The following is a 25,087-nucleotide window of genomic DNA, read 5'->3' as shown; positions in this document are numbered from 1 at the left end:
ATATTAGTTATTTTATATTATGTGGAAGTAAAGTAATATGTTTACAAAACTATAAGCACCTATTGCTGAATAAGGGATCTGAAGCTTATGCTTTGAGCATTGTTTGATCTTAAGCCAGCTCTGATGAAGTTACATGCTCTGATGCAAAACATACCCATTTCATAAAAGCAAGAAATGGGGAATTATGCCTATTCAAATTGTCTGATTATCAAGGTTTTATGATTTAAAATTCCTGTTAAAGTAACAGTACTCACTGAAAAATGCATGGCAAGCTATAGAATATTGTGGTAACTATTTTCAAAGCATTGCAATGTAATCAAGTAAATATTAAGATTCTTATAGAATTTAAACAGCAGCTATTTGATATAACCAAGGAAGAAGTCTTTTTTCCTCGAAAGTAGTGGCTTTTCTAATACTGTAGTAAGTTCATTTAGCTAATAAGCACAAATAATGTTATGCAGTATAGTAGCAACTTAGGAATAATCCAGTGAACAAATTTAGATGAGTTGCTTGCCTTTCCTTAATTTGTACTTCATCTCATTTTACATTCCTGAATGTCCTCCCACTTGATTGGATTTGCAGAAGATGATGACTGGGGGAATGAATGAGTCTGTATCTTTCTGCCCTTTTAGATGTTTTTACTCTGCTTTTTAAATGTCAAAAATTGCTTGCAATTTGAAACTGGTTTGTATCACCACATTGCCTTCAAATTATTTGTTGTTTGACAAAATATAGGTATGTTCATTTTTAGTTCCAGTTGATCTTTGACAAATATACTTTCTATTTGTCTACTGATGAATCTTTCACTCTGCAGTGGAGTGTGCACTATTTCAAAACACAGACTACAGCTGTATGACGGACTGGTATGTGAACTCAGATTATCACCTTTTGCAGGTGATGATGTGACCATCCAAGTTACAACTCACAAGCAGCATTCACAGTTTCAGTTCTGTCATTTCCTCTTTCTTGCTGTGCTAACTTCAGAAAAGTTCTCCTGCACACCTTCTTGGACTAATACTCCTGGATGACAGGATGCTACATAGGAATGGCTAAGCTACAGCCAAGGACTGGTTTCAAATTGAATCCTCCACTTCGTGGTAGATAGTGTCCAGTTTCGCACTACCTGGTACACTGAAATCCTGTAGTGGACTAGGACCTGCAGATTGAAGATGCAATCTGGAAACAAACTGTAAGATGTCACTAAGCTATATCTCTACTATATCCTTTATTCAAAGAGTGCTGATTCAGCAAAATATGCCACAGATCTTCTATGTAGTTTGGAATGTAGGGAAGAGGTTCTGGCAGAATTTAAGCTGTGAGGGTGAGTCATGAATTGCATGTGGGTAGGTCAGTCAGTACTAGTGCTACTCATATTGAGCAAGTCCTAAGTTTGATAAACATTTTTAACCTATTGATTTCCTTTGTACGGATGTGTTAAGAAAAAAACATGTGCTTCTATTTAATTTCTACTAAAGTGTGTTCTCTCTCTTTTCTACTACCAGGATGAAATTGACAGAACAATATGTATAAATGAAGTACTGAATTAATTATGTTCCTTATATATATATTTAAGCATCATTAAGTATCTTATTTCCACATATATGAAGTAGCAAACATGTGAGTATTATTTTTCACCTGATAAATGTTATTTAAAAATGGTTTCATGTATCAATAGTATTGAGAACTAAGCTAAGAATAAACAAATAAAATAATTTAACAAATTAAAAAATTTTTTTATTCACTAAGTTTTAAGTTACAATAATACCGAACAGGTACTCACAAAACTGTAAATATCTGTGATTATGAATGTCATCAAATTTCTTTGTAGCTAAAACTCCTCGTGAGATTCTGATAACATTGCATTTATGTTGAATATGACTGCCATGAAAAACAGTCATTGATCATGTTTCCTATGCCTCACACAATAAATTCTCTCAATGATATTATACAACACTACATATCTAAATAATAACTGAGTTGCCTGAATGTATTTACAGAATTTTATACAGTTACTGTGAATCTTTTACATAATGCATTCATCCATAACACTTCAATCACAAAATCATCACATTAAAAGAATTTGAAGGTACTGTTAATTATCAAAATACTTGTTATCAAAAGGGCAATATGGCACCTTGAGACAGTTTTGGTGGAGCTAATAGTGTTTATATCACTGGGGCATGCCAGTAGATTGCTGGTACATCTGGAAGTACAGCCCTCTTGCAGCAAGCAGCTGATCATGCCTTCCCATTTCAGCAATTTTTCCATTGTTCAGCACACATATAGTGTCTGCATTCTGCACTGTTGCTAACCTGTGGGCTATTGTAATGCAAGTTCTTCCCTCTGAAGCTTGATCCAATGCTTCCTGCACAACCTACAAAATAAAACATTACATGCCTTAAAGTAAAATAGTAGGACCAATTATAATGTTATATTTTGTCTCCAGTTCTGAAAAGTACTCCCCACATTTATAAAACACTAACAGTTATTTTAAAACTTTTACTCCTTATATTTAACTATGATCAATAATGATATTTAACTATAGGTATCCATGTTCAGAATGTAACACAATAAACTGACAATAGACTAAATATTTTGCAATTGGTAGCACTTCAAAATTAACATGCATGGTAGAAAATAAATGCCAAGCAGTTAATTGTTCACTTTTTAATTGCATAAAGTCAATATGTAGTTCATCGTATAACAGTGTGTTTACCAAGCTTCTCAGAAATGATAGAACAATTTTTCAAAAGAGCCTCTTAGATCCTACATCCACATCTACATGGATACTCCACAATCCACCATACAGTGTGTGGACGATGGTACCCTGTACCGCTACTAGTCATTCTCACTCCTGTTCCATTCACAAATAGAGTGAGGGCAAAATGACCGCCTATGTGCCTCCGTATGAGCCCTAATTTCTCATATCTTATCTTCACGGTCCTTATGCAAAATGTATGTCGATGACAGTAGAATCATTCTGCATCAGCTTCAAATGCTGGTTGTCTAAATTTTCTCAGTAGTGTTCCTCGAAAAGAATATTGCCTTTCCTCAAGCTATTCCCATTTGAGTTCCCAAAGCATGTCTGTAACAATCGTGTGTTGTTTGAACCTACCAGTAACAAATCTAGCAGCTTGCGTCTGGATTGCTTCAATGTCTTCCTTTAATTCAACCTGTATGGATCCCAAACACTCGTTCAATATTCAAGAATATGTTGCCTTAGCATCTTATATGTGATCTTCTTTACAGATGAACCACAATTTCCTAGAATCCTCCCAATAAACTGAAGTCAACCATTAACCTTCCCTACCACAATCCTTATATGCAAATACCATTTCATACCGCTTTGCAATACTAAGCCCAAATATTTAAACATGTTTGTGTCAAGCAGGACACTACTAATGCTGTATATGAACATTACAGGTCTGTTTTTCCTACTCATCCGTATTACTTTACAGTTTTCTACATTGAGAGCTAGCTGCCATTCATTACACCAACTAGAAATTTTGTCATTTTGTATCCTCCTACAGTCACTTAACTTTGACACCTTACCAGACACCTCAGCATCATCATCAAACAACTGCAGACTGCTGACCATCCTATCCACCAAATCATTTATGTATGTAGAGAATAATAGCAGTCCTATTTCCCTGGGGCACTGCTGACAATACCCTCATCTCTGATGGACACTCACCATCGAGAACAACATACTGGGTTCTATAACTTAAGAAGTCTTCAAGCCAGTCATATATCTGTGAACCTGTTCTATAAGCTCGTACCGTTTTTAACAGCCTGCAGTGGAGCACTGAGTCAGACACTTTCTGGTAATCTAGAAATACAAAATCTGCCTGTTACCCTTCACAGTACATCATGTAAGAAATGGGCAAGCACTAGCAATACTTTCTGGAATTATGCTGATTCATGGACATAAGATTCTCAGTCTCAAGAAAATTTATTATATTTGAATTGAGAATGTATTCAATGACTCTGCAGCAAACCAGTGTTAGAGATCTTAGTCTGTTCTTTCACCCTTCTTACGTACAGGAGTCACCTGTGCTTTTTTCTAATTGCTTTGGACTTTGCACTAGGGGAGATATTCATGATAAATGCAAGCTAGGTAAGGACCCAATGCTGTAGAGTACTCTTTAAACAACCAAATTGGGTTCCATCCAGACTTACCTGTTTTTAACTGTTTCAGTTGCTTCTCCACACCAGGGATGCCAGATTTCCTATGTTCTGAGAAACTCGTTTCCAATGCACAACACAGTTTCAGAAAAAGATGATCTACTGATGCTCCTGTTTATGAATTTGTAAGTAAAGAGCTTCATGAGTGAGACAGGTGGGAATATGTCATTGGTGCCTTGATCTGCCTGATGCTTTTAACACTATAGGTCACAGCACATTAAAGCAGTAATTCATTCATACACTGCTGGCCATTAACAATGTAACACACAATGGCACCATGGAACAAATATCAGACTGGCAGGAAACATACTATACCCTTGGATATGTGAATGATTAGCATTACAGTGCAGCCACACAAAGTAATTACGAGTAATGATACCTACATTCCATGTAAAAGGAAAGTTTGCACAGCAGGTTTCTCATTCATAAATCATATTCAAATGTTGTTTGTGCATGGGGTGATTGTGTTATGCCTCAAATAAGAAGGAACATGTCTTCTTGCAGATTTATTTCCTTGAGGAATGGTGTACTGAGATATTAAACTCTGATGTAAATCTCAACAGGGCAGTCACCAACCAGAACAGCAAATTCAAAAGTATTGCCTGGATGATAAACTCATTCATTTCTGATTATTTTTATGTGTCCTGGTGGCGTAATTGTAACTGGAATACCTCACAGACACGATCTGATGACTACTTCCTGCATAAATTTCGAAATTAAAAAGGCAAACAGGCAGTTCCGCAAGATCTGCAAAATGTACCCAAATGCACATTTTCTTAGTGTGGACTTTCTCCAAAGGTGCAACTACACAAAACATGTAATGCATCTGAACAGAAGTGGCAAAAGGTTACTCAGTGATAAAATTGTATGTACACTAGAAAGACTCAGTTTGCAAGATAACAGTCTTCACAATACAGCCATCCCAATGATGTATCCAAAAACAGTCGAGCAGCTATCGGTATCAGTTGATTACCACTTCAAAAGCAATGGTACTGTAAATACAACTCCTGCTAACATGCCAACAGAGAGAACAGTGACAGAAGCAGTAGGTCTACCTGAAACGTGAAGTCAACAAAAGCTACATTAACAGGAGCATCAGTCCCAGCGATGACAGAATCACCCAGGCAACCAATAGTATCACCAGCAACCACAAACGAGAAGACAACTACAACAGATAGAATGGTGTCTAGTGGAAGAAATGTCATGCCGCCTTCCCGTTTCAATGATTTTTTATGTGCAGGCCTGAAGAAGAAAAAACCAATACCCTAAACAGTGTCAAATGTTTACTACCACATGACTTTAGGTAGACTCCTCAGGAATCTCAGTCAAGAAATAACAGCACTGACAAAATAAAGAAGGTAGGGTTATCAATTTTTCATCAAAATATGAGAAGCCTCCCTAACTAAATAGACCAATTGCTTATCAACATTAATGAGAAAGACTGTATAAATAATGCCCAGATATTATGCTTCACTGATCACCATATTACTAGCAACTGCATCATGCCCTTTTCACCAGGTTACAACTTAGCAACCCAATACTGTAGACTAAATGAAGAAATGGGGGGAGTGGCAATATATGTTAAGGAAAATTTTGGCTACAAAGTAATTGACATTACAAAATACTGTATGGACAAACATTTTGAAGCATGTGCTACTGAAATAAAAACTAATCTCAATTCATTAATAGTCCTGGCTGTTTACAGGGCACCATCAGGAAATATAAAAATGTTTTTTAGTCTCATGGACCAGGCATTGTCAGTTTTATTTTTAAAAAAAAGGATACTGTAGCCTTAGGTGATTTTAATATAGACTGTCTGACTGATAATAACAATAGAAGTAACTTCCAGAATGTGATGTCCACTTATAATCTGAATTCAGTAATCTATTTTCCCACTAGAATCACACCAGATTCCCAAACTATGATAGACAATGTATTTTTATATGTAAGTAGATACCAGAACATTAATGTAAACCAGGTTATAAATGGTCTCTCAGACCATGATGGTCAATTAATCATTCTTTACAGTGTTAACCCTCTTGTTAAACTATCTCCCCAGTGGAAATGTATAAGAATAATGAACAAAGAGGCAAAAGAATCCTTCAACTGTAAGTAGCAGCTAATGGACTGGTCCTTTATTTACAACATTGGTAATGCTAATGAAAAATTTTACTATTTTATAAATGATTTTTCTGCCCTTTTCGAAGAATCTTTTCCAAAGAAATGGGTCAAAAATATTAATCCAAATTCTGTAAGTAAGCCTTGGATCACAGAAGAAATTTATGCTAAAATCAGAACAACTAATGATACACAAAAATGGAATCAGTATAGATTGTACTGCAAAATTTTAAAGAAAGTAATACAGAAGTCAAAAGCCCTTTTCTGTAAGGAGAAAATAGATAAATCTAATAATAAAATGAAAACAATTTGGAACATTATAAAAAGTGAGACAAAGACAAAACAAGCGACACAGATGACCTAAAAATCAGGCATGGGGGTAACTTAATAGAAAATCAAAAAAGTGTGGCTAAAATTTTTAACAAACATTTCCTGTCAGTAACCCAACAAATTGGCTGTAGGCCCTCTGTTGAGGAAGCTATGACTTTATTTCAGGTTGCATACTCCAACATAATACCAGAAATGTACATTAATCCTATCACTGTAGAGGAAATTCAAACAGTCATCTGGTCTTTAAAGTGTAAGAACTCTGCAGGAGTAGATAATGTATCCAATAATTTATTGAAATTTTCATGTATATGGATTAGTGATATTCTGTGCCATATTTTTGATACTTCATTTCAACAAGGCATTTTTCCTGAAAGACTCGAGTATGCCATTGTGAAGCCCCTACACAAGAAGGGTGATAGAGCTGAGCTCACTAACTACTGCCCTATTTCACTGTTAACAGCCTTCTCTAAAATTCTAGAAAAATTAATGCACAATAAAATTACTGAACACCTCATAATGAACGGACTTATCAACAAGAGCCAGTTTGGCTTTCAAAGGGGCTGTTCAACTGAGGATGCAGTGTATGCACTTACAAATGAAGTACTTGAATGTCTAAATCAAAAAATGATAGGAATTGGTGTTTTCTGTGACTTATCAAAGGCATTTGATTGTGTAGATCACCACATTCTCATGCAGAAAGCCAAACTACTTGGAATAAGCAGTGTCGCAAGTAACTGGCTGCAATCTTATCTTCAGGAAAGAAAACAGAAAGAAATTTTACACAGCTCAGATGAGTCAAGGGATACCTCCGGTCAGTCTGAATGGACTTCTATTAGTTGTGGTGTGCCTCAAGGCTCAATTCTGGGGTGACTGTTGTTTTTGATGTTTATAAATGATTTACCATTGTGTGCAGGCCTGCCTTGCAAATTTACTCTTTTTGCTGACGATACCACCATCTTCATGAGTGGAAAATCAGATGTTAATTTCGAGGAGTCAGTTAACAACATACTTTCTGTAGTGATTAGCTGGTTCCATGTTAATGGTCTCTCTCTAAACTCAAGTAAGACAAATTTTATACAGTTCCATACAAAAGCAAAAAAAGTGAGAGAAATAAATGTAACATGTGGAAATCAACCAATAGAAAGAATGGATGTGTCTAAATTTCTTGGAGTACATATTGATAGCAAAATGAACTGGTCCTTCCATGTACAACAGACCCTAAAAAAATTGAGCTCGGCTATGTATGCTATCAGAATGATGTCTTCCATTGGAGATTTAACCACTATGAAGTCCGCATACTATGGGTATTTTCACTCCGTTATGTGTTATGGAATTATCTTCTGGGGAAATTTAGCTTTGGCAAAGAAAATTTTTGTGGCCCAGAAAAGGGCTATTAGAATTATGTGCAGAGTACCCCCTAGGACATCATGCCGTAACCTTTTCAAAAAACTGCAAATAATGACCACTGTATCCCAGTACATATATTCGCTGATGTGTTTTGTAATTAAGAACCCTGCACAATTTCCATCAAATAAGAACTATCACAAATATAATACAAGAGGGAAAGAAAATCCTCATTGTGAACTTAAGAACCTGACAGTTGTTCAGAGAGGTGTCAAATGGTCAGGAACAAAAATTTTTAACCATCTCCCTGACCAGGTAAAATGTTAAAGAGAAAATGAATCTCTTTTTTAAAGCAAAACTAAAGGAATATTTGTTAAATGTGTCTGGTTATACATTAGAAGAGTTTTATGATGCAAAAAGGGAAATAGCATTTAGATAGAATTATCCATCTTGTTAACAAAGAAATGTGCTTGCAATTTTTCTCCAAAGTTAAACATGAAATTTTGTATTAACACTCAAAGATATCTGCTGTTATATGTACAATATCTGTTTTTCCTCTAAACTTTGTATTAACTATATGCGGTTACGTAGAACATTTTTTATATATTTAATGAGGACTGTGTTGTATGTTTGACTCATTCCACACCTCATGTGACGTGCTCACAATACGAGATCTACGGAACATGAAATAAATAAATAAATGAGTATACAGGGCAGACCATTATAATCTGTAATGGGGAAGAACTAGGGATGGAGATAAGATATAGCAAAATGTTTTAGATAAAGTTGTAGGTGGCAAAGAGGGTCACGTATTGCTACTCATGGCCATGACTCCGAAAGTGATTTTCAAGGTAATTTGGAGATTAAAGGATTTTTAAAAAATGGGAACTCTAATATTTGATTCAAGATTTGAGGAAAAGGGTGACAAATTTTACGTATAAAATGATACATTATTCGAGGTCATGGCTAGTTCATTGAAGGTCAAATAAGCAAATATATTTTTTTTAATTCTAGTAGAAATTAATTTAGAATAGAGGAGGGCTACAGCAAAATACAATGTCAGATACAAACTGGATGGGGCATCCCAAGGAATGAGATGTGAGGGAACGCATTCAGAAACTTGTAAATCAATTATCTAAATTTTATTTGTGTTTGTCCTGTTGTGCGTATGCCACAATAATATTTATACACTGTGATGTATTTATTTTAGGCAATAAACACATTAATTACAACTTTAACTTCAAATCTCTGTTGCTCTTTCCAAATCCGATGTCACAAATAGGGTTCCACGAAACAAAACTCAACCTTTGAATGACCTTCAGTAATTACCTTTGAATTCATGGATATTGGTAAAGATATGTGACCCTTATGCCCCTTCCAGTCTGCATCTGACATTGTATTTTCCTGTATCCATCCTCTATTCTGAGTTATATGTACTAGAATTAAAAACATATTTGATTATTTGGCTTTGATTGAACCTTGCCATGACCTTAAATAATATATGATTTTACAATTTGCCACTCTTTTCAAATCCTGAATCATATATTAGGGCTCCCATTAAAAAAATATACTTTGGCCTCCAAATCACCTTGAAAATCATGATTAATGTTACAGTCATTAATTAGTAGCAATGCATGATCCTCTTTGCCACCTACAACTTTTATCTACAAAATTTTGCTATATCTCATCTCCAATATGGATTAAAATGGTCCATCCTTTAGTTGTGTGTGAATTTACTGCCAAAATAGAAGCCATGTAGCCAAAAAGATAGTGTATGAGGAGTGCAAAGATGAACACATTTCAAGTTTACAATTAGTAACTAACACTCTAACAAGGGAAAAGACAGTCTTAAATACAAAAATATAAATCTGAGGTCAAATTAAAACATGCCTGCACTGCCGCAAGATATTGCTGTTCAACTGCCAGAACAGAAGAAAAGTAAGTGCAGTAGCTGTCGCAGAGCCGATTGGATGCACCTGAATCAGCAGTAATTTCTGTTTTATACACAGGATGTAGTTTATCTTTTGTTTTCACATGCTTCTGTGTTGAAGCAAATTGTGTCTGTGTATTTTGCTATGTAGACCAGTGTTTGCCAACTTACTATATGTTTTCTGCATAAACTGTAGCACATTAGCTTCGCATGAACTAACTTTGGAGTGTAGTAAACCAGAAGCAGTGTGGCAGCTGGACTTAGATTGCACTGAGTTCTTGGGTTAGTGTTACATTACTTGTGGTACAGACAAAAACTGATTAAAGATGTTTGAATGGACAGGGACTGCACATATTGTGTACAGATGCAGGGGGAATTGGCCATGGTTACAAGCTTCAGGCTGTTGTCCTGGGCTGCAGTGGTATTGGGGCACCTGAGATGAATGCTTTTGCACTTCTGTAGCCTATAATGTTGCGTGGAATCCCTGGTGTTGCTGTGCCTTCCAATTCACACATCCTGATGAGTTGGCACTTACCAGATGGTGATTGGCAAACAGTGGGGGCTCACAAATCTCTGGGTGGAAGATGAAAGTGGGTCCCATACATCCCCCCATGTCTTAAAATAGGTTTGAGGTACTGCCTACTGCTGAAAGTACATCTGAGATAGCATGGTATCTGTTGCCTGTTGAGACAGTGGGGAATCTTCCTGAGAGGTCTGTGTAAGTGTGGAGGATGGGATTTGCTTGTAATTGGAAGAAGCTCCAATGTTAGCAAGTGATGGAGCCCCTCGCGGAAATAGTGGGCAGGTTGGGAAAGAAGGCCAATGTCTGCCATGTTTGCTTGCCAAGGGTCTGAACCAAGATGTGGAGGAGTCTCTGCCTCCAGCGATTAAGTGCAGCAGATGCACCCAGCTGCAAATTGTGGTTCATGTAAGCATGAATGATGACTGTGAGCTGGGTTCAAAGGCCATTGTCAGATCCTAGAGACAGCTGGTTAATTTGGGGAAGACAGCTAGCTTCGCTTGGCTTATGGGGCAGAAGCAGATGTGGTCCTCTGGTTTGAGCTAAGTGGAGAGCTTCAATCACAGGCTCAGATGATTCTGTGATGATCTTGGCTGTGGATTTCTTGACCTCTGCTGACAGGTGGAGAATTATAGAACCCCCTTAGAAGGACAGGCATGCACTAGACACAGGATGCAGCTATCAGGATAGTGGAGTACATGTGGTGTGTACCTGTGGGGTTTTTTTAGGATAAAGAAGACCCTCCACAGGCCCGATAATATGTTCTGGGTCCAGACAGGGTCACATTCATCACAGCAGGTCAGAGAACGAAAATGTTAACATAGTATTAGTTGACTGCAGGAGTGCTTATGGGAAGGTCCCAGAACTAGTCTTGCCTATAAGTGGTAACAATGCCCATAGGGCACTAAGGACAGAAAGCTATCTGGTAAAAGATGTAATTCTAAACTCTGATAGGAATATCTTGCTCTTTTTTGGTAGGAGCTCAGCCATTCACGTACACGCAACCAGACACCCAAATGTCTATGCTTAATAGTAGCAACACGGCTTATTATTTCATATCAATTATCTAAAAGTAGTTGCTTTGTGTATATAGGGGTACGGAGGGGATAGGGAAGGATGCACAAGGCAAGGAGGGAATAGCGGGGTACTGTGATGCAGGTCTTTTGCCAGATGACATACAAGAAGATGAAGGGAGCTCAGAGAGTAGAGCATATAAGGGATAGAGGATGGGGAGGGAAGGAGAGGACAGTGGTGGTGAAGAGGGAGCCAGGGAGGGGAGATAGCAATGATGAGGGGTGGAAAAAAGGGGGAGAGGTATGGAGAAAAAGAGTAGGGGGAAGGGGAGGGGGAGAGACAGGGGGCAGGGAGGGAAAGGGAAAGTGTTCATGGGGGGGGGGGGGGGGAGAAGAGTGGTGGGAAGAGGCAGTGCAGAATCAGGATGGGGAAAGAGTGGTGTGGAGAAAGGAGAAACAGTGTGAAACAAGTTAGGAGAGTTTTACATCAGGGGGATTGCGAGAGTGCAGGTTATGCTGGAGAGACAAGTCTCACCTGTGTAGTGCAGAGAAACTTGCGCTGGAAGGGAGTATCCAAATGGCCCAGTAGTGACGTACCTGTTGAAGTCATTATGTTGTGGTGTCTAACATGTTTGGCACCTGGATGGTCAACCCAAAGTTTGGCCATGGCCATTCATGCACATGGACAGTTGTTTACTTGTCATGCCCATATAGAATGTCGTACAGTAATTGCAGTATAGATAATGTATAACATGGCTGTTTTCACACATGGCCTGGCCTTTTACTGGGTTGAAGACTCCCGTGATTGGACTGCAGTGAGAGCTATTGAGCACATGTAAGGGACAGGTCTTTAACTTTGATTAACCACAAAGACATGATTGGGAGTAGGATTCGAGTAGGGATGGATGAGGATATTCTCTGGTTAAATGGTTGGTGGGATACTATTTTGAGTGATGAGGATTATATTTTGGGTAGGATATCTCTTGTCCCAGGGGACAATGAACTGTAGTCAAAGCCCAATGAAGGATATAGTTGAGATTTTCAAGGCTAGGGTGACACCAGATGTTAGAGGAATTCTGATCAGTGACTGATTAATAGGGTTAATGGTGTCAGAGGAGGAGATGGTCCATTTATGGATAGGATATTGTCTGTTAATAAAGACTCTGGTAAGGTTATAGGAATACTTTGACAACACCTGCTTGATACTGCAGATGCAGCATCCACAGGTGGCAAGGTATATGGAAGAGCTTTTTGACAGGCAGTGGGTGACAACTGTCCAAGTAATAGAGGTAATGTTGGTGGCTGGTGCACTTGATACAAACATATGTATTTGTAGAGCCATCTGGGAGGTGGAGATCAACATCTAGGAAGGTGGCTTGTTGAGCTGAGAAGGACCAGATGGAATAGGTGTTAAGTTTATGAAGGAAGGAGCACAGGTTGCTTTTGCCATGCACCCGTATCATGAAAATGTCATGAGTGAATCTGAATCAGACAAGGGGTTTTCAGTGTTGACTGGAAAGGAAGGATTCCTCCAGATGGCTTATAAATAAGCTGACACAGGAAGGTGCTACATTAGTACTCATGGCAGTACCCAGGATTTGTTTATAGATTTGGCCTTCAAAAGTGAAATAATTGTGGGTCAAGATGTGGTTGGTTTGGAGGATGAGGGAAGAGGTGGTGTGTTTGATATGAGGAGGGTGTTGGAAAATAATGTTAGTATGTAAGAACTTTGCATCCACAGTGACCAACAAGGAGTCTGGTGGTAATGGGCAGGAACTGTGTAAAGGCAAAGAATGAAGTGAGCAGTATCTTGAATGAAATCTGTGGGACTGGGTTTGTGGAGTTTGGGGTCAGGAAGGAGATTGGCATGATATCATGGTTGTAAAGTTGGTATACGTTGGTGTTGGAAAGTTGGCAGAGACCCTAAGACACATAGTCGCTACAATTCCTGACCACTGTGGTGTAGACTTTGTCTGTAGGAAGGATGATGAGGTCTGGATTGGTTTTCAGGTGATAGATAGCTGTGTGGTCCACTGGAGTGATGCTGGGCATGTTAGACTCACTGATTTAGGAAAGGAAGGTGAGGCCACACTAGAAGAGAGGAATTCCTGAAAGATAACCAGAGGATCACTGGGTGGAAAGGGACGGGGGAGGAGAATCTTGATTGGAGGGAGGTTGGAATTGTTCAAAATCAAGTTTCATGTGAGGTTTTTGGTTGGCTGTTGTCAGTGGGGTGCACAGTAAAGAAATTTTTCCACTGCAGAGAACGAGTGTAGGAAAGAAGGTCTTTTACAAATCTAACATGATAGAATTTAGGTTTTTGGGCTAAATGTGGGGCTTTTAGAAAATAACTACAACTTCTGCAGAGCTCAGAGTTTTTGCAAAAAGGTTGAAAATAGTGTTATGGGATGGGTAATTAGGAGTAGTCTGTTTCACTGAAGGTAGAGGAAATTTTAGGGGATATGGAAGGCATAGTAAGTCAGTTAGGTATGGTCAGGGAGCTATGAGGGGCTGACGGGGGAGAGGGCGGGAGCTGGAGCTGGATCATAATGGTAGGATCTTTCTTGGTTATAAATAATCCAGAGTGGTCATAGGACGGGAGTAGCTGGGATAGTTTCCTCAGATGGTGTTGGAAATGTTGTTCCGACTGGTGAAGGTCAAGAGTTTCTATTGCAGTAATAAAATTAAGGAAATTGTATCACAGCGTAATAGGATTTTGCGAAAGGAGTAGAGGCACTACAGTCTTCCAATCTTCCAATAATAACAGCAACTAACTACAGACCTCTTGCTAAAATAATATCAGTTCTGTTTCATAAAAAACCTGTTTACAAGGTGTTGTCTTCTTGAGGTCCAGGGAGCTGTACTCCTGATTGAATTTTACTATCTGAAAATATTTTTTCATTCACTGAAATTGGTCTTAGAACCCACATATTTAACTATCAGTTTTCCAAGTCAAGAAAAGACTTACTTTTAGAATTTATTACTGATGACAAGTGATAACTACTATCACTGAATGAACAGCCAAAGAAATAAATAAAAGAGTAAAATGGCCCAGAGTGCTCTTGGTAAACTAAATAAATTTTCAGAGTGAAGTTTTCAATGTGCATAAATCTGAACATTTACAAACTGTGCATATGACCAGTCTTTACTCATGACAGGAAGACGTAGTCTTTCAATACAAAGACCATTCAAAATTTGAGGGTGGTTTAGTGACCAATGGAGAGAGCTTGTTGCAGATGACTGCAGGAGACATGAATGCAAATAAATGGATTAGGGGACAGAGTGGACTCGAAGACATAACTATGATAGTTGTGAAAAAAAGTGGTGGCATGCTGGACATTACCCACGAAGATGAATAGTAAGTGGACAAATGAAGTTCTTTTCTGTATTACAAAATATTAAAAAAAAGACTGAGAAGATGAACTAGTGAAAGTAGGTAAAAGACATTAGACAATATGCTGGAACAACAGGGATCCATATCCCCGACAATCATGTTGCACAGAAATATCTAGAGGAGATGCTTATCTATCGGTGGATTCCAAGTGGCTGATGATAATGATGATGATGATGATATATTATACATTTGAGTCCATTGTAATAGCTATTATTAAAAAAAATAATTTAGAGTGGTCACTAAGTCCTTCATCAAACCTATTTTTTATTTATCCCTAACAAAGTTTCTTTTTATGCCTCAGGAGATAGTTACCCTGAGACTGCGAATCATTGGTCGAGTGGAGCACACCGGAAATTTTTGTTTGGAAGCCATTACGTTGTCCTAATATCAATGTGAAAACTGCTTAACTTCCTGTTTCTGCTGCTTGACATTGTTGTCTAAGACCAGCTTAGTCTCAGTATATTTCTTTATCACTTACGTTAAATGCCTCAAATACCCTTGTTTTTCCAAACATTATACATTATCATATGAATATTATTGTGTAAAGTATTGTTCAGTTGATATAGTAAAATGCATGCATGAACTAGAGTGAAGAGGTCTGTATCATAATTATTCTTATTCTGAGACTAAACCTGTGCATGATAATCATACACTGTCATTCTGGAAGATCATTTAATACAATTCTTGGATAGTTAATTATTTTTTCCCTTTTATGTTTTGACTAGATGATAAATGATGCACGACTGGAGTTAATCAACTTTTTTGGTTCACTGAGGCTATGTTAGATGTACGAAAACAACTGAAGAAAAGTTCTTCAAAATAATCATAGATCTTGTAAAGACAGTGAAATTAATCACTGCCTCCTCTTTTACTATTAATGTGATATAACAACTTTCTCCACTTTCTCAAAGGTAGTGCAAGGTAAAAGTGTCATTTGGTCATCACTGAAACTACTGCCCATGTTTACAGAACAATAGTTCATTTTCTGACAATGAGCACCAACAAACAGCTGGCCTGCTGGGCTGTGCGCACATTCAGTTTGGTCACAGCCAATTCCAGCAGGTAACAGTGCATTATGTCCATATGAACAGCTAACTCTCTGTTTAACTGAGCCTTAAGCAAACAAACAATTTTGATCAAGTCACAAAATCCCAGAGGTATACACAGTGGCATTCAATAACCAATGGTTAATGGGAGCTGCAAGCACCAAGCTCCTGGGACTTCACTGCAAAGTAAACTGAAAACATCTGATACTTCAGACTGTGAAGAGATTAAGTTTAGCTGCTTTTATATTGTAGACCAAATGGTCAAGAAGGTAGCTTATTTTGGTTACGTGCCTCCATTATATCACATGGAATTATCCACAGGGTGAACTCTTCTCTTACTCAAAAAGGTTATTAGAAATATTTGTAGAGTAAATTGAAGAACCTTTTGTTGCAAATTTTTTAACCAGCTGGGAATAATTGTCATTGCTTGTCAATACATTTTTTCTGTTATGTGTTTTGTTATGAAATGCCAAACTCTTTTTGAAAGCAGCTCAGCAGTCCACATGTATGACACCAGACATAAGAATGATATACACTACCCATCAAAAATCTAACTGTAATGTAGAGGGGTGCAAAGTATGCTAGTATCAAATTTTCAAATTTCTCCCTACTGGACATAAAAACATAAGGAAAAGTGAATCCCTTTCCAAAACTAAATTACGTCAATTTCTATACAATCACTTCTTCTACTCTGCTGAGGGGCTTGTGAATGAGAGATTACCAAAGAAAAGAAACAGTGAAAGTGTTAAATGATAGTCAAAAGTTAATACAACTATTTTATGTAGGTCAGTTTATTTTCATTCAGCAACTGTTGTCATTGTCATTTCCGATTCCCTTTACCTAGCACCTGACACAGTTGGGACATTTATGATATTTCTCCCCTTTCCCTTGTCTTTTAAACTTCTTCTGCAACGACTTTGTTCCAAATAGATTACTGTTTCTTAAACAATTGTTAGTTGAGTCAATCCATCTTGCTCTGGATCTCCCCATTGCCTTCAAATTTGGCCTTCATCATTCATTTTAATATTCTTCCATCCTACATACTCTTCACTTGTCCATTCCATTTTAACGTGCTGTTCTCAATCCAACATTCCTCTTTTCTAGTCCAATTTCCCTGTAACATCTTCATTTCTCACTCTGTGCCTCCTTGTTTTCCCTAATATACTTCTTAGGAATTTAATTATACTAGGGTATATTTTATTTTTCTCTCTTCTTGTCATTGTTCAGATCTCTGATGCATATTGAATCACTACATAGTGTGAAGATGTATTTTCATTGTGTATGCATTTCTGAACTGATTGCCCTGTAGTGTGATAATAACTGAGCTCATCAAACTCTTTTGAATCAAACAATGATCATTTACCTTTTTACATGTAAAACTGTAGTACATGTTTGTGAGTGTGTAGTATAGTAAACTTTAATTGTGCATGTACATGTAAATATATGTAATCATGGTAGTGACACATTCCACATCCAGGGAGAGCTCACCACTGAATGGATCTTGGAATATATATAGATAAATAAATACAGATCATATGAGTGTGGTGTCTCTGGTGCAGAGCATCCTACCTTTGGGGATCTTTTTCTTTGGACTAGCGGGTCTGGCAAGAACTTTCTGCTCGAGATGTGTGTAACAGCCACAATTGTCCAATTGTGGTATGTACAAGTGTTCAATAAATGTATATTTCATACTGAAGTGCATTATCTCTGAACTAATCTCCCATAATAACCACATGAGTACTATTCTTCAAAATACTGAAGTAAACATGTGTATACACACACACACACACACACACACACACACACACACACACACACACACACACACAAAACCTCTTCAGTTAGTTGCATTCTGTTAATGTTGACAGCAAGGGAACTAACCTTTTCACTTTCATTGTCCAGAGCTGACGTAGCCTCATCCAGTAATAATACTCTTGGATTGCGGACCAGAGCTCTAGCAATAGCAATTCTCTGTTTCTGGCCTCCAGAAAGCTGTGCACCCTTAGCACCGAGGCCTGTTTCATAACCCTGTTTTGAGATAAGAGTTAAATATTTAAATGTTTCATGAGCATCCATTGCAAAAATTTAGAAGAAAATGACTTACTATGAAAATTATATAATGATAAAATTACAAAGAAAAATGTAAAAGCACCAAAAAGAAACTCTGCAGTACTCACAAGTGGAAGTGCTGAAACAAAATTGTGAATATTTGCTGCCTTGGCAGCTGCTATTATTTCCTCTTTTGATATTTCTCTGCTATTATCACCATATGCAATATTCTCAGCAATAGTTCTGTCAAACAGCGTAGGCTCCTGTGATACAATCCCCAGCTGAGCACGAAGTGTTTTCAGGGGAAAAGACTGTATGTCACACTCATCTAAAGTCTGCAATAAAAATGATTGTTTTTATTAAAGATCAGAGTTGCCATTGTCACATACAGATGCTTCTATTTAAATTTTAAAAAAATTATTCTTATAATGGCACTGGGAATAGACTTAAAAGTAATTACAGTTGAGTTCTACCTTTCTTATTTCATTGTCACAAATTATTCACATAGAGTGGCAGGCATACTGTTGCTGATATATTGTGTCATTGCAAAAATGTTGCCATTACAAATAACATATTAATTTGCTGACAGTTACACTAAAACAATCACAATAACTTCCTGCTTTACATCCAACTTTTAACAGTTGCATTAAGTTGCAAAACAGTTTACTGATACCGATGCCACAACCATTTGAAATTGTCTTCACCAGTCTAAAATGGGCTGTGAAGTAACTTTCATGGGCATGGATACACAGATTGTAACCAATTTTCTGTTATCAAATACAATATTAATTAACTTTTTCCAACCAACAGTTTAGTTTAGAAAATTAACACTATGGACAAAAATCTACATACAGTCTTGAGAGTAATTACTTTGGCCTAAAAAGTTTCCATTAGTCTGGAACAAAAATTTTTAGTAACTTGCCAGTAATTATAAAATAAAGTCACAAAGAAAACACAGTTTAATGGGAGTTTGAGGAATTTCATTATCAAATGACTTAGCAAGACCTATTGTAGTGTACATGAACAGTAATATCACATAAAGTGTCCTGTTTAACATCCAGTTTCTGCACATCTGAAGTTCAGTAGTTTAATCTATATAGGTAAACACTAATATGATAATGAAAGTCCTGGGTGTAATACAGATAATGGAAGATAACTACTCACTATATAATTGATATACTGAGCAGTCAATAAGTACATAAACACATCTAAGAATGTTGCTAAGATTTCAAACAATGTTATCCTTCAGAACTAATTAACAGAGTACACACATCTACACGAGCTCAGTTACATTGCCCCAGCTGACTACATTGTTCAGTGTTGCAGTTCACCTGGGATCAGGGCTTGTGTTGTGTAAAATGCGTGAGAGGAGAAAGGAAGCAATTGCAAAATGATAAGAGCCCCTTTGTCATGACAATTTAGACAGAGTAATAATTATCATAGACATAAGACAGTTATTTCTCAAGCTTGTAGAAGGAGCACCCAAAGTTGACCTAGAAGTAAACAATCAGAAAACAAAATACATGATATTTCAAAGATGTAGAGATGAACAAGATGACCAATCATATCTAGTAACTGGCATTCATAAATTCAAACACAATGAATAGTTCAAATTTCTGGGCACAATGACAGAGGAACAAAATCAGAGACAAGTAGAAGTGAAAATGAGACAACAAAATGCTAACAAAGGTAACAGCGTAACCTTTAGATCAGTCCTAGCCTATAGAACAAAAACATGGTGTTGACCTAAAATGGAAGTATGCCAGTTACAAGTTTTTGAAAACAAAGTTTATAAGAAAACCTTTGGACATCACTTTGCTAAGGAATCAGGAAGCTGGAAGAGAAGAGAGAATGTGAAATACACATGCTATAACATTAACCAGCAATAATGAATATAATAATTTCCAGAAGACTTACATGGCAGACCATCTGATGAGAATTAAAGAGGATCAAATGGTTTCAAGAATATTCAATGAGAAGTAATTTGGTAAAAATCCAGGGTGGGAGACCCTAGAATATGTTTGCTGATATTGGTATTTTGTCTATCACACTGGCATATTTGCTTTGCCAATTCTCACATTACTTAACATGAACGTTAAATTTTAGAGAAATAATACACAGGTTGAAGGGGATGTGACTCATATCTACTGAAAGCAGATGGTATCTACATGTATTACAAAAGCTGCTGAAAGTCCAAAGCCTTCAAAAACTAATTTATTTCAATTTTTGCATGTAAAAAAACACATTTGTTAGGTATGGAAGATACAAAAAATTCTTTGTTAATGAAGAATTATGCTCAATGCAATTCAGAAGTTAATAATGTTGCTTTGTTAAATTTTGAGCCTGCCTCTATAGCTGAATGTTCAGTGCAGCTGACTGGCATGCGGGGGACTTGGGTTCAATTCCCAGTACTGCTAGGGATTTTCCCTCAGTGAGAGGACTGATAAGGGGTGCACTCACCCTCATGAACCCAACTGAGGAGTTACTTGACTGATTAGCAGTGGTTCCAAGATCAAGAAACCTCACAATGATTGGGAGAGTGCTGTACTGAACACATGTCCCTCCATACCTCATGCAATGATGCCACTGGCAGAGAATGATATGGTGGTCAGTCTGGTCCAATTGGCCCATCTATGGCCAAAATGTGGAACTTTGCCATACCTTACCTTCATTAAACTTTGAAGAGCAGCAGCTTTTTCAGTAATTGCAGGTGTAACAGTCTGGATGACTGACTAATCTGGCCTTGTAAGATTAGCCAACATCGCTGTGCTTTGTTGCTACTGTGAATAGCTGGAAGTAAGGGGAAACTACAGCTGTTATTTTTCTTGAGGGGATGCAACTCTACTGTATGATTAAATGATGATGACATACACTTTGGTAAAATATTCCAGAGGTAAAATAGTCCCCTATTTGGATCTCCAGGTCGGGGAATACTCAAGAGGATGTTGCTATCAGGAAAACTTAAACTTACATTCTACAGGTCAGAGTGTGAAATGTTAGACCCCTTAGGTTAGAAGGTCTGAAAAGGGAAATGGATAGGTTGGAGTTGGATATAGTGGGAATTAGTGAAGTTTGCTGGCAGGATGAACGGGATGACAGTACCAGCTTATGAAAACAAAATCAAACAGGGGCCAGGGGTAGGTCTTATAATGAATAAGAAAATAGGAAAGTGGGTAAGCTACCATGAACAGCATAGTGACTGCATTATCATATCCCAGTTAGACATGAAGTCAATATCCAGCACAGTAGTATAAGATATAAGACAGCAGATTAGCAGATGATGAAGAGATTGAAAGCCTGCATGATGAGATATGAGTGTTGTTCAAAAAGTAAGATCTTCAATGATCTCCCGACAGGGCAGAGTGAGCTAGCTTAAATCTGACAACAGCGCCATTTTCTTTGCTCCTCACACCACTACTGTTGTTGATACCCACCTCTCTGTGATACTCATTCTCAGCATAGCAGACATTAATGATGGAAGGGAAAACTGATGCATCTGCCAAGTGTGAATTGTGTTCTGTGATTAGGTTCCTGTGGTTTAAGGAGTCAACCCCTATTGAAATTCATCACCAGTTGGTCAGTTTTATGGAGAAAAGTGTACAGATGTAAAAAATGTGCGTAAGTGGTGGTGGGAATTTGCAGGCGGCTGTACAAATGTGCATGACCAGGCTGGCTGCGTGCTTCCATCAGTTTGGGATGAGACAGTGAGCAAGAGTTTGCTGAACTGACAGGGGACATGGACAAGATTTTGACAGACATTTTGAAGTAACACAAGATGTGTGACAGGTGGGTGCCACGGATGCTCACTGATGAACGCAAAAGGAAGCACGTCAAAATTGCCCGCAAGTTTCTGCACCATTACTGGGAAGAGGGTGAGGTATTCCTGGATTCAGTTGCAACCGGGGCTGAGACTTGGGCTCACTACTTCACGCTAGGGACTAAGAAACAATCAAAACAGTGTTGGCATTCTAGTTCTCCAAATATCAGGAAGTTAAAGCAAATGCCATCAACAGGGAAGGTGATGGCTTCAGTATCCTGGGATAGGAAAGGCTTTCAGCTGGTCGACGACCTGGGAAGAGGTATAACATTGCAGCAAGGTACTGCGAGACACTAACAAAGCTATGCAGGGCTATACAGAACAAAAGGAGGAGTCGCCTGATAAATGGAGTTTGTTTGCAACATGACAATGCCCACCCTCATGCTGCCCACACCACGACAGACCTCATCACCAAATTCAGGTGGGAAATCATTCATCATCCTCCACACAGCCCTGATTTGGCTCCCAGTGACTATTATTTCTTCCCCAAATTGAAACAACATTTTGGGGGGAATGAAATTTTCAAGCAATGAGGAGCTGAAGACAACTGTCCATTCCTTTCTGCACAAGACAGTGGGAGAGTGGTATGACATGGGAATGAAAAAACTTTCAGAGCATCTCCAAAAATGCACTGATCATGACAGAGGCTACATTGAAAAATAGCAATAAGTCCAAACTTTCAGAATCTGTAATTGGTTTTGCAATCTACATCTACATGGATACTCTGCAAATCACATTTAAGTGAGTGGCAGAGGATTCATTGAACCACCTTCACAATTCTCTATTATTCCAATCTCGTATAGCGCGTGGAAAGAATGAACACTTATATCTTTCCGTACGAGCTCTGATTTCCCTTATTTTATTGTGGTGATTGTTGCTCCCTGTGTAGGTCGGTGTCAACAAAATATTTTTGCATTCGGAGGAGAAAGTAGGTGATTGGAATTTCGTTAGAAGATTCCATCGCAACGAAAAATGCCTTTCTTTGATTGATTTCCAGCCCAAATCCTGTATCATTTTTGTGACACTCTCTCCCATATTTCGCGATAATACAAAACGTGCTGCCTTTCTTTGAACTCCATCAGTCCTATTGGATAAGGATCCCACACCGCGCAGTAGTATTCTAAAAGAGGACGGACAAGCGTAGTGTAGGCAGTCTCTTTTGTAGGTCTGTTACGTTTTCTAAGTGTCCTGCCAATAAAATGCAGTCTTTGGTTAGCCTTCCCCACAACATTTTCTATGTGTTCCTTCCAATTTAAGTTGTTCATAATTGTAATACCTATGTATTTAGTTGAATTTACAGCTTTTAGATTGGACTGATTTATCTTGTAACCAAAGTTTAACGAGTTCCTTTGAGTACTCATGTGGATGACATCACACTTTTCGTTATTTAGTGTCAACTGCCACTTTTTGCACCATTCAGATATTTTTTCTAAATCGTTTTGCACTTTGTTTTGATCTTTTGATGACTTTATTAGTCGATAAACGACAGCGTCATCTGCAAACAACTGAAAACAGCTGCTCAGATTGTCTCCCAAATCGTTTATATAGATAAGGAACAGCAAAGGGCCTATAACGCTACCTTGGGGAATGGCAGAAATCACTTCTGTTTTACTCGATGACTTTACATCAGTTACTATGAACTGTGACCTCTCTGACAGGAAACCACAAATCCAGTCACATAACTGAGACAATATTTCATAAGCACGCAATTTCAATATGAGCTGCTTGTGTGGTACAGTGTCAAAAGCCTTCTGGAAATCCAGAAATAAGGAATCGATCTGAAATCCCTTGTCAATAGCACTCACCACTTCATGTGAATAAAGAAGTAGTTGTGTTTCACAAGAATGATGTTTTCTAAACCCATGTTGATTGTGTGTCAATAAACAGTTTTATTCGAGGTAATTCATAATGTTCGAACATAATACATGTTCTAAAATCCTGCAACATATCGACATTAACGATATGGGCCTGTAATTTAGTGGATTACCCATACTACCTTTCTTGAATATTGGTGTGACCTGTGCAACTTTCCAGTCTGTGGGTACAGATCTTTCATTGAGGAACGGTTGTATATGATTGTTAAGTATGGAGCTAATGCATCAGAATACTCCAAAAGGAACCTAATTGGTATACAGTCTGGATCAGAAGATTTGCTTTTATTAAGTGCATGCCAGCGGAATCCCCATCACTTCTAGAAATAAAAAACTTCCCTGCAGACAAAAGGGGATGGGGGCTATATGAGCTGAGCCAAATAAAACCAAACGGGTGAACGTTAATCGCTGTTTGTTTATGTGGTTGATTAAGTGAGCGAATGATCAGTGTTGTTATAATTATTAGCAAAATCCAAAGCTTTAAACTACCAGAGTGGAAATAAATGACTGACAGGAATAAAAGGTAAGAAAGATTACATATTATCTTCTTGGTGTAGCCAAGAAAGTGAAATTTTGACAGAAAATTTTTGCTAGATTGTTACACTACTAAGGCCCAGTGATACAGTTCCCATTTACAACCACTTAAATTCTATTCTCGGAATAGCCCATAGAATCCTTTGTATGAACATGTAATAATGCCTAACTGGAGAATAAACATGGGATAACTAAGCCAGTGATTCTGGCAGGTTCAGTGAAGTTAACCGGACAATGAGTTTTGACAATGGCAGGAATAGTTACAGAATTAGTGATAACAAGATTGTGTGTTAGAACAGGGAAGGAGAAAAAATTGGAACATCACACAAATTATATAGAATAATAAGATTCCAAATTTATATAAAAATTTCATATTACCACTCTTCGATCTCATGCTTGGGAAACTGGAGAGTATGAATGAAATGTGAAACTAGTTGCTAACATAAAACGTTTTGCTTAGTAGGCCTAATAGGCATTTAATATTGATACTTCACGAATTATATTCTGTCGTGTTATTTATGTAAATGAGGTAGGTAAAAATGACTATTTTTGCCAAACAGGCTTGCTTATTTGGCATGTGTTACAATTGCTGCAAGGCTTATTTTGTTCTATCTAGCAGACAGTGACAAAATAGATGTAATCAGATTGATAAACCACACCAACCTGGGGTTATATTCATACCAACAGCTTTTTCAGTATTAGACAATGACATTTTGACTTTTTCATGTGGTAAAGCATTTGATGAACTTTGATGATGAAATAGATTCTTTCACAGAAAGCAAAGCATGCTGTGTAAAGCTGTACCAGGATGAGAGAGGAAAAAAAATGCTGTGACCTAAGGATTGAAGAAATGTGTACTGTCTTGATTGTTTCTGGTCTTGACTGGTTTTATGTTTCCTATATTTAATTTTATGCCATTCAAAAGAGAAAGTTATT

At 37.7% G+C, this 25,087-nt stretch overlaps 1 protein-coding gene across 2 annotated transcripts in view; it reads right to left on the bottom strand.

Moving 5' to 3' along the window:
* Positions 1-1,856: 1,856 nt before the first annotated feature.
* The window catches only part of LOC124804835 (multidrug resistance protein homolog 49-like), a 211,947-nt gene continuing 188,716 nt past the window's right edge, over positions 1,857-25,087 (bottom strand). For both annotated transcript variants that reach the window (XM_047265182.1, XM_047265181.1), the window contains 3 exons: positions 18,058-18,264; positions 17,762-17,908; positions 1,857-2,374 (listed from right to left, as the gene is read on the bottom strand). In XM_047265182.1, coding sequence (XP_047121138.1) covers positions 2,171-2,374; positions 17,762-17,908; positions 18,058-18,264 — 558 coding nt within the window. In that variant the 3' untranslated portion in view covers positions 1,857-2,170. The remainder of the gene's footprint in view (positions 2,375-17,761; positions 17,909-18,057; positions 18,265-25,087) is intronic.

This window comes from Schistocerca piceifrons, chromosome 7 (genome assembly GCF_021461385.2).
Source record: "Schistocerca piceifrons isolate TAMUIC-IGC-003096 chromosome 7, iqSchPice1.1, whole genome shotgun sequence".
NCBI classification, from domain to species: domain Eukaryota; kingdom Metazoa; phylum Arthropoda; class Insecta; order Orthoptera; family Acrididae; genus Schistocerca; species Schistocerca piceifrons.
Note: the sequence above shows the minus strand (reverse complement) of the source record. Positions and strands in the feature narration are given on the sequence as shown.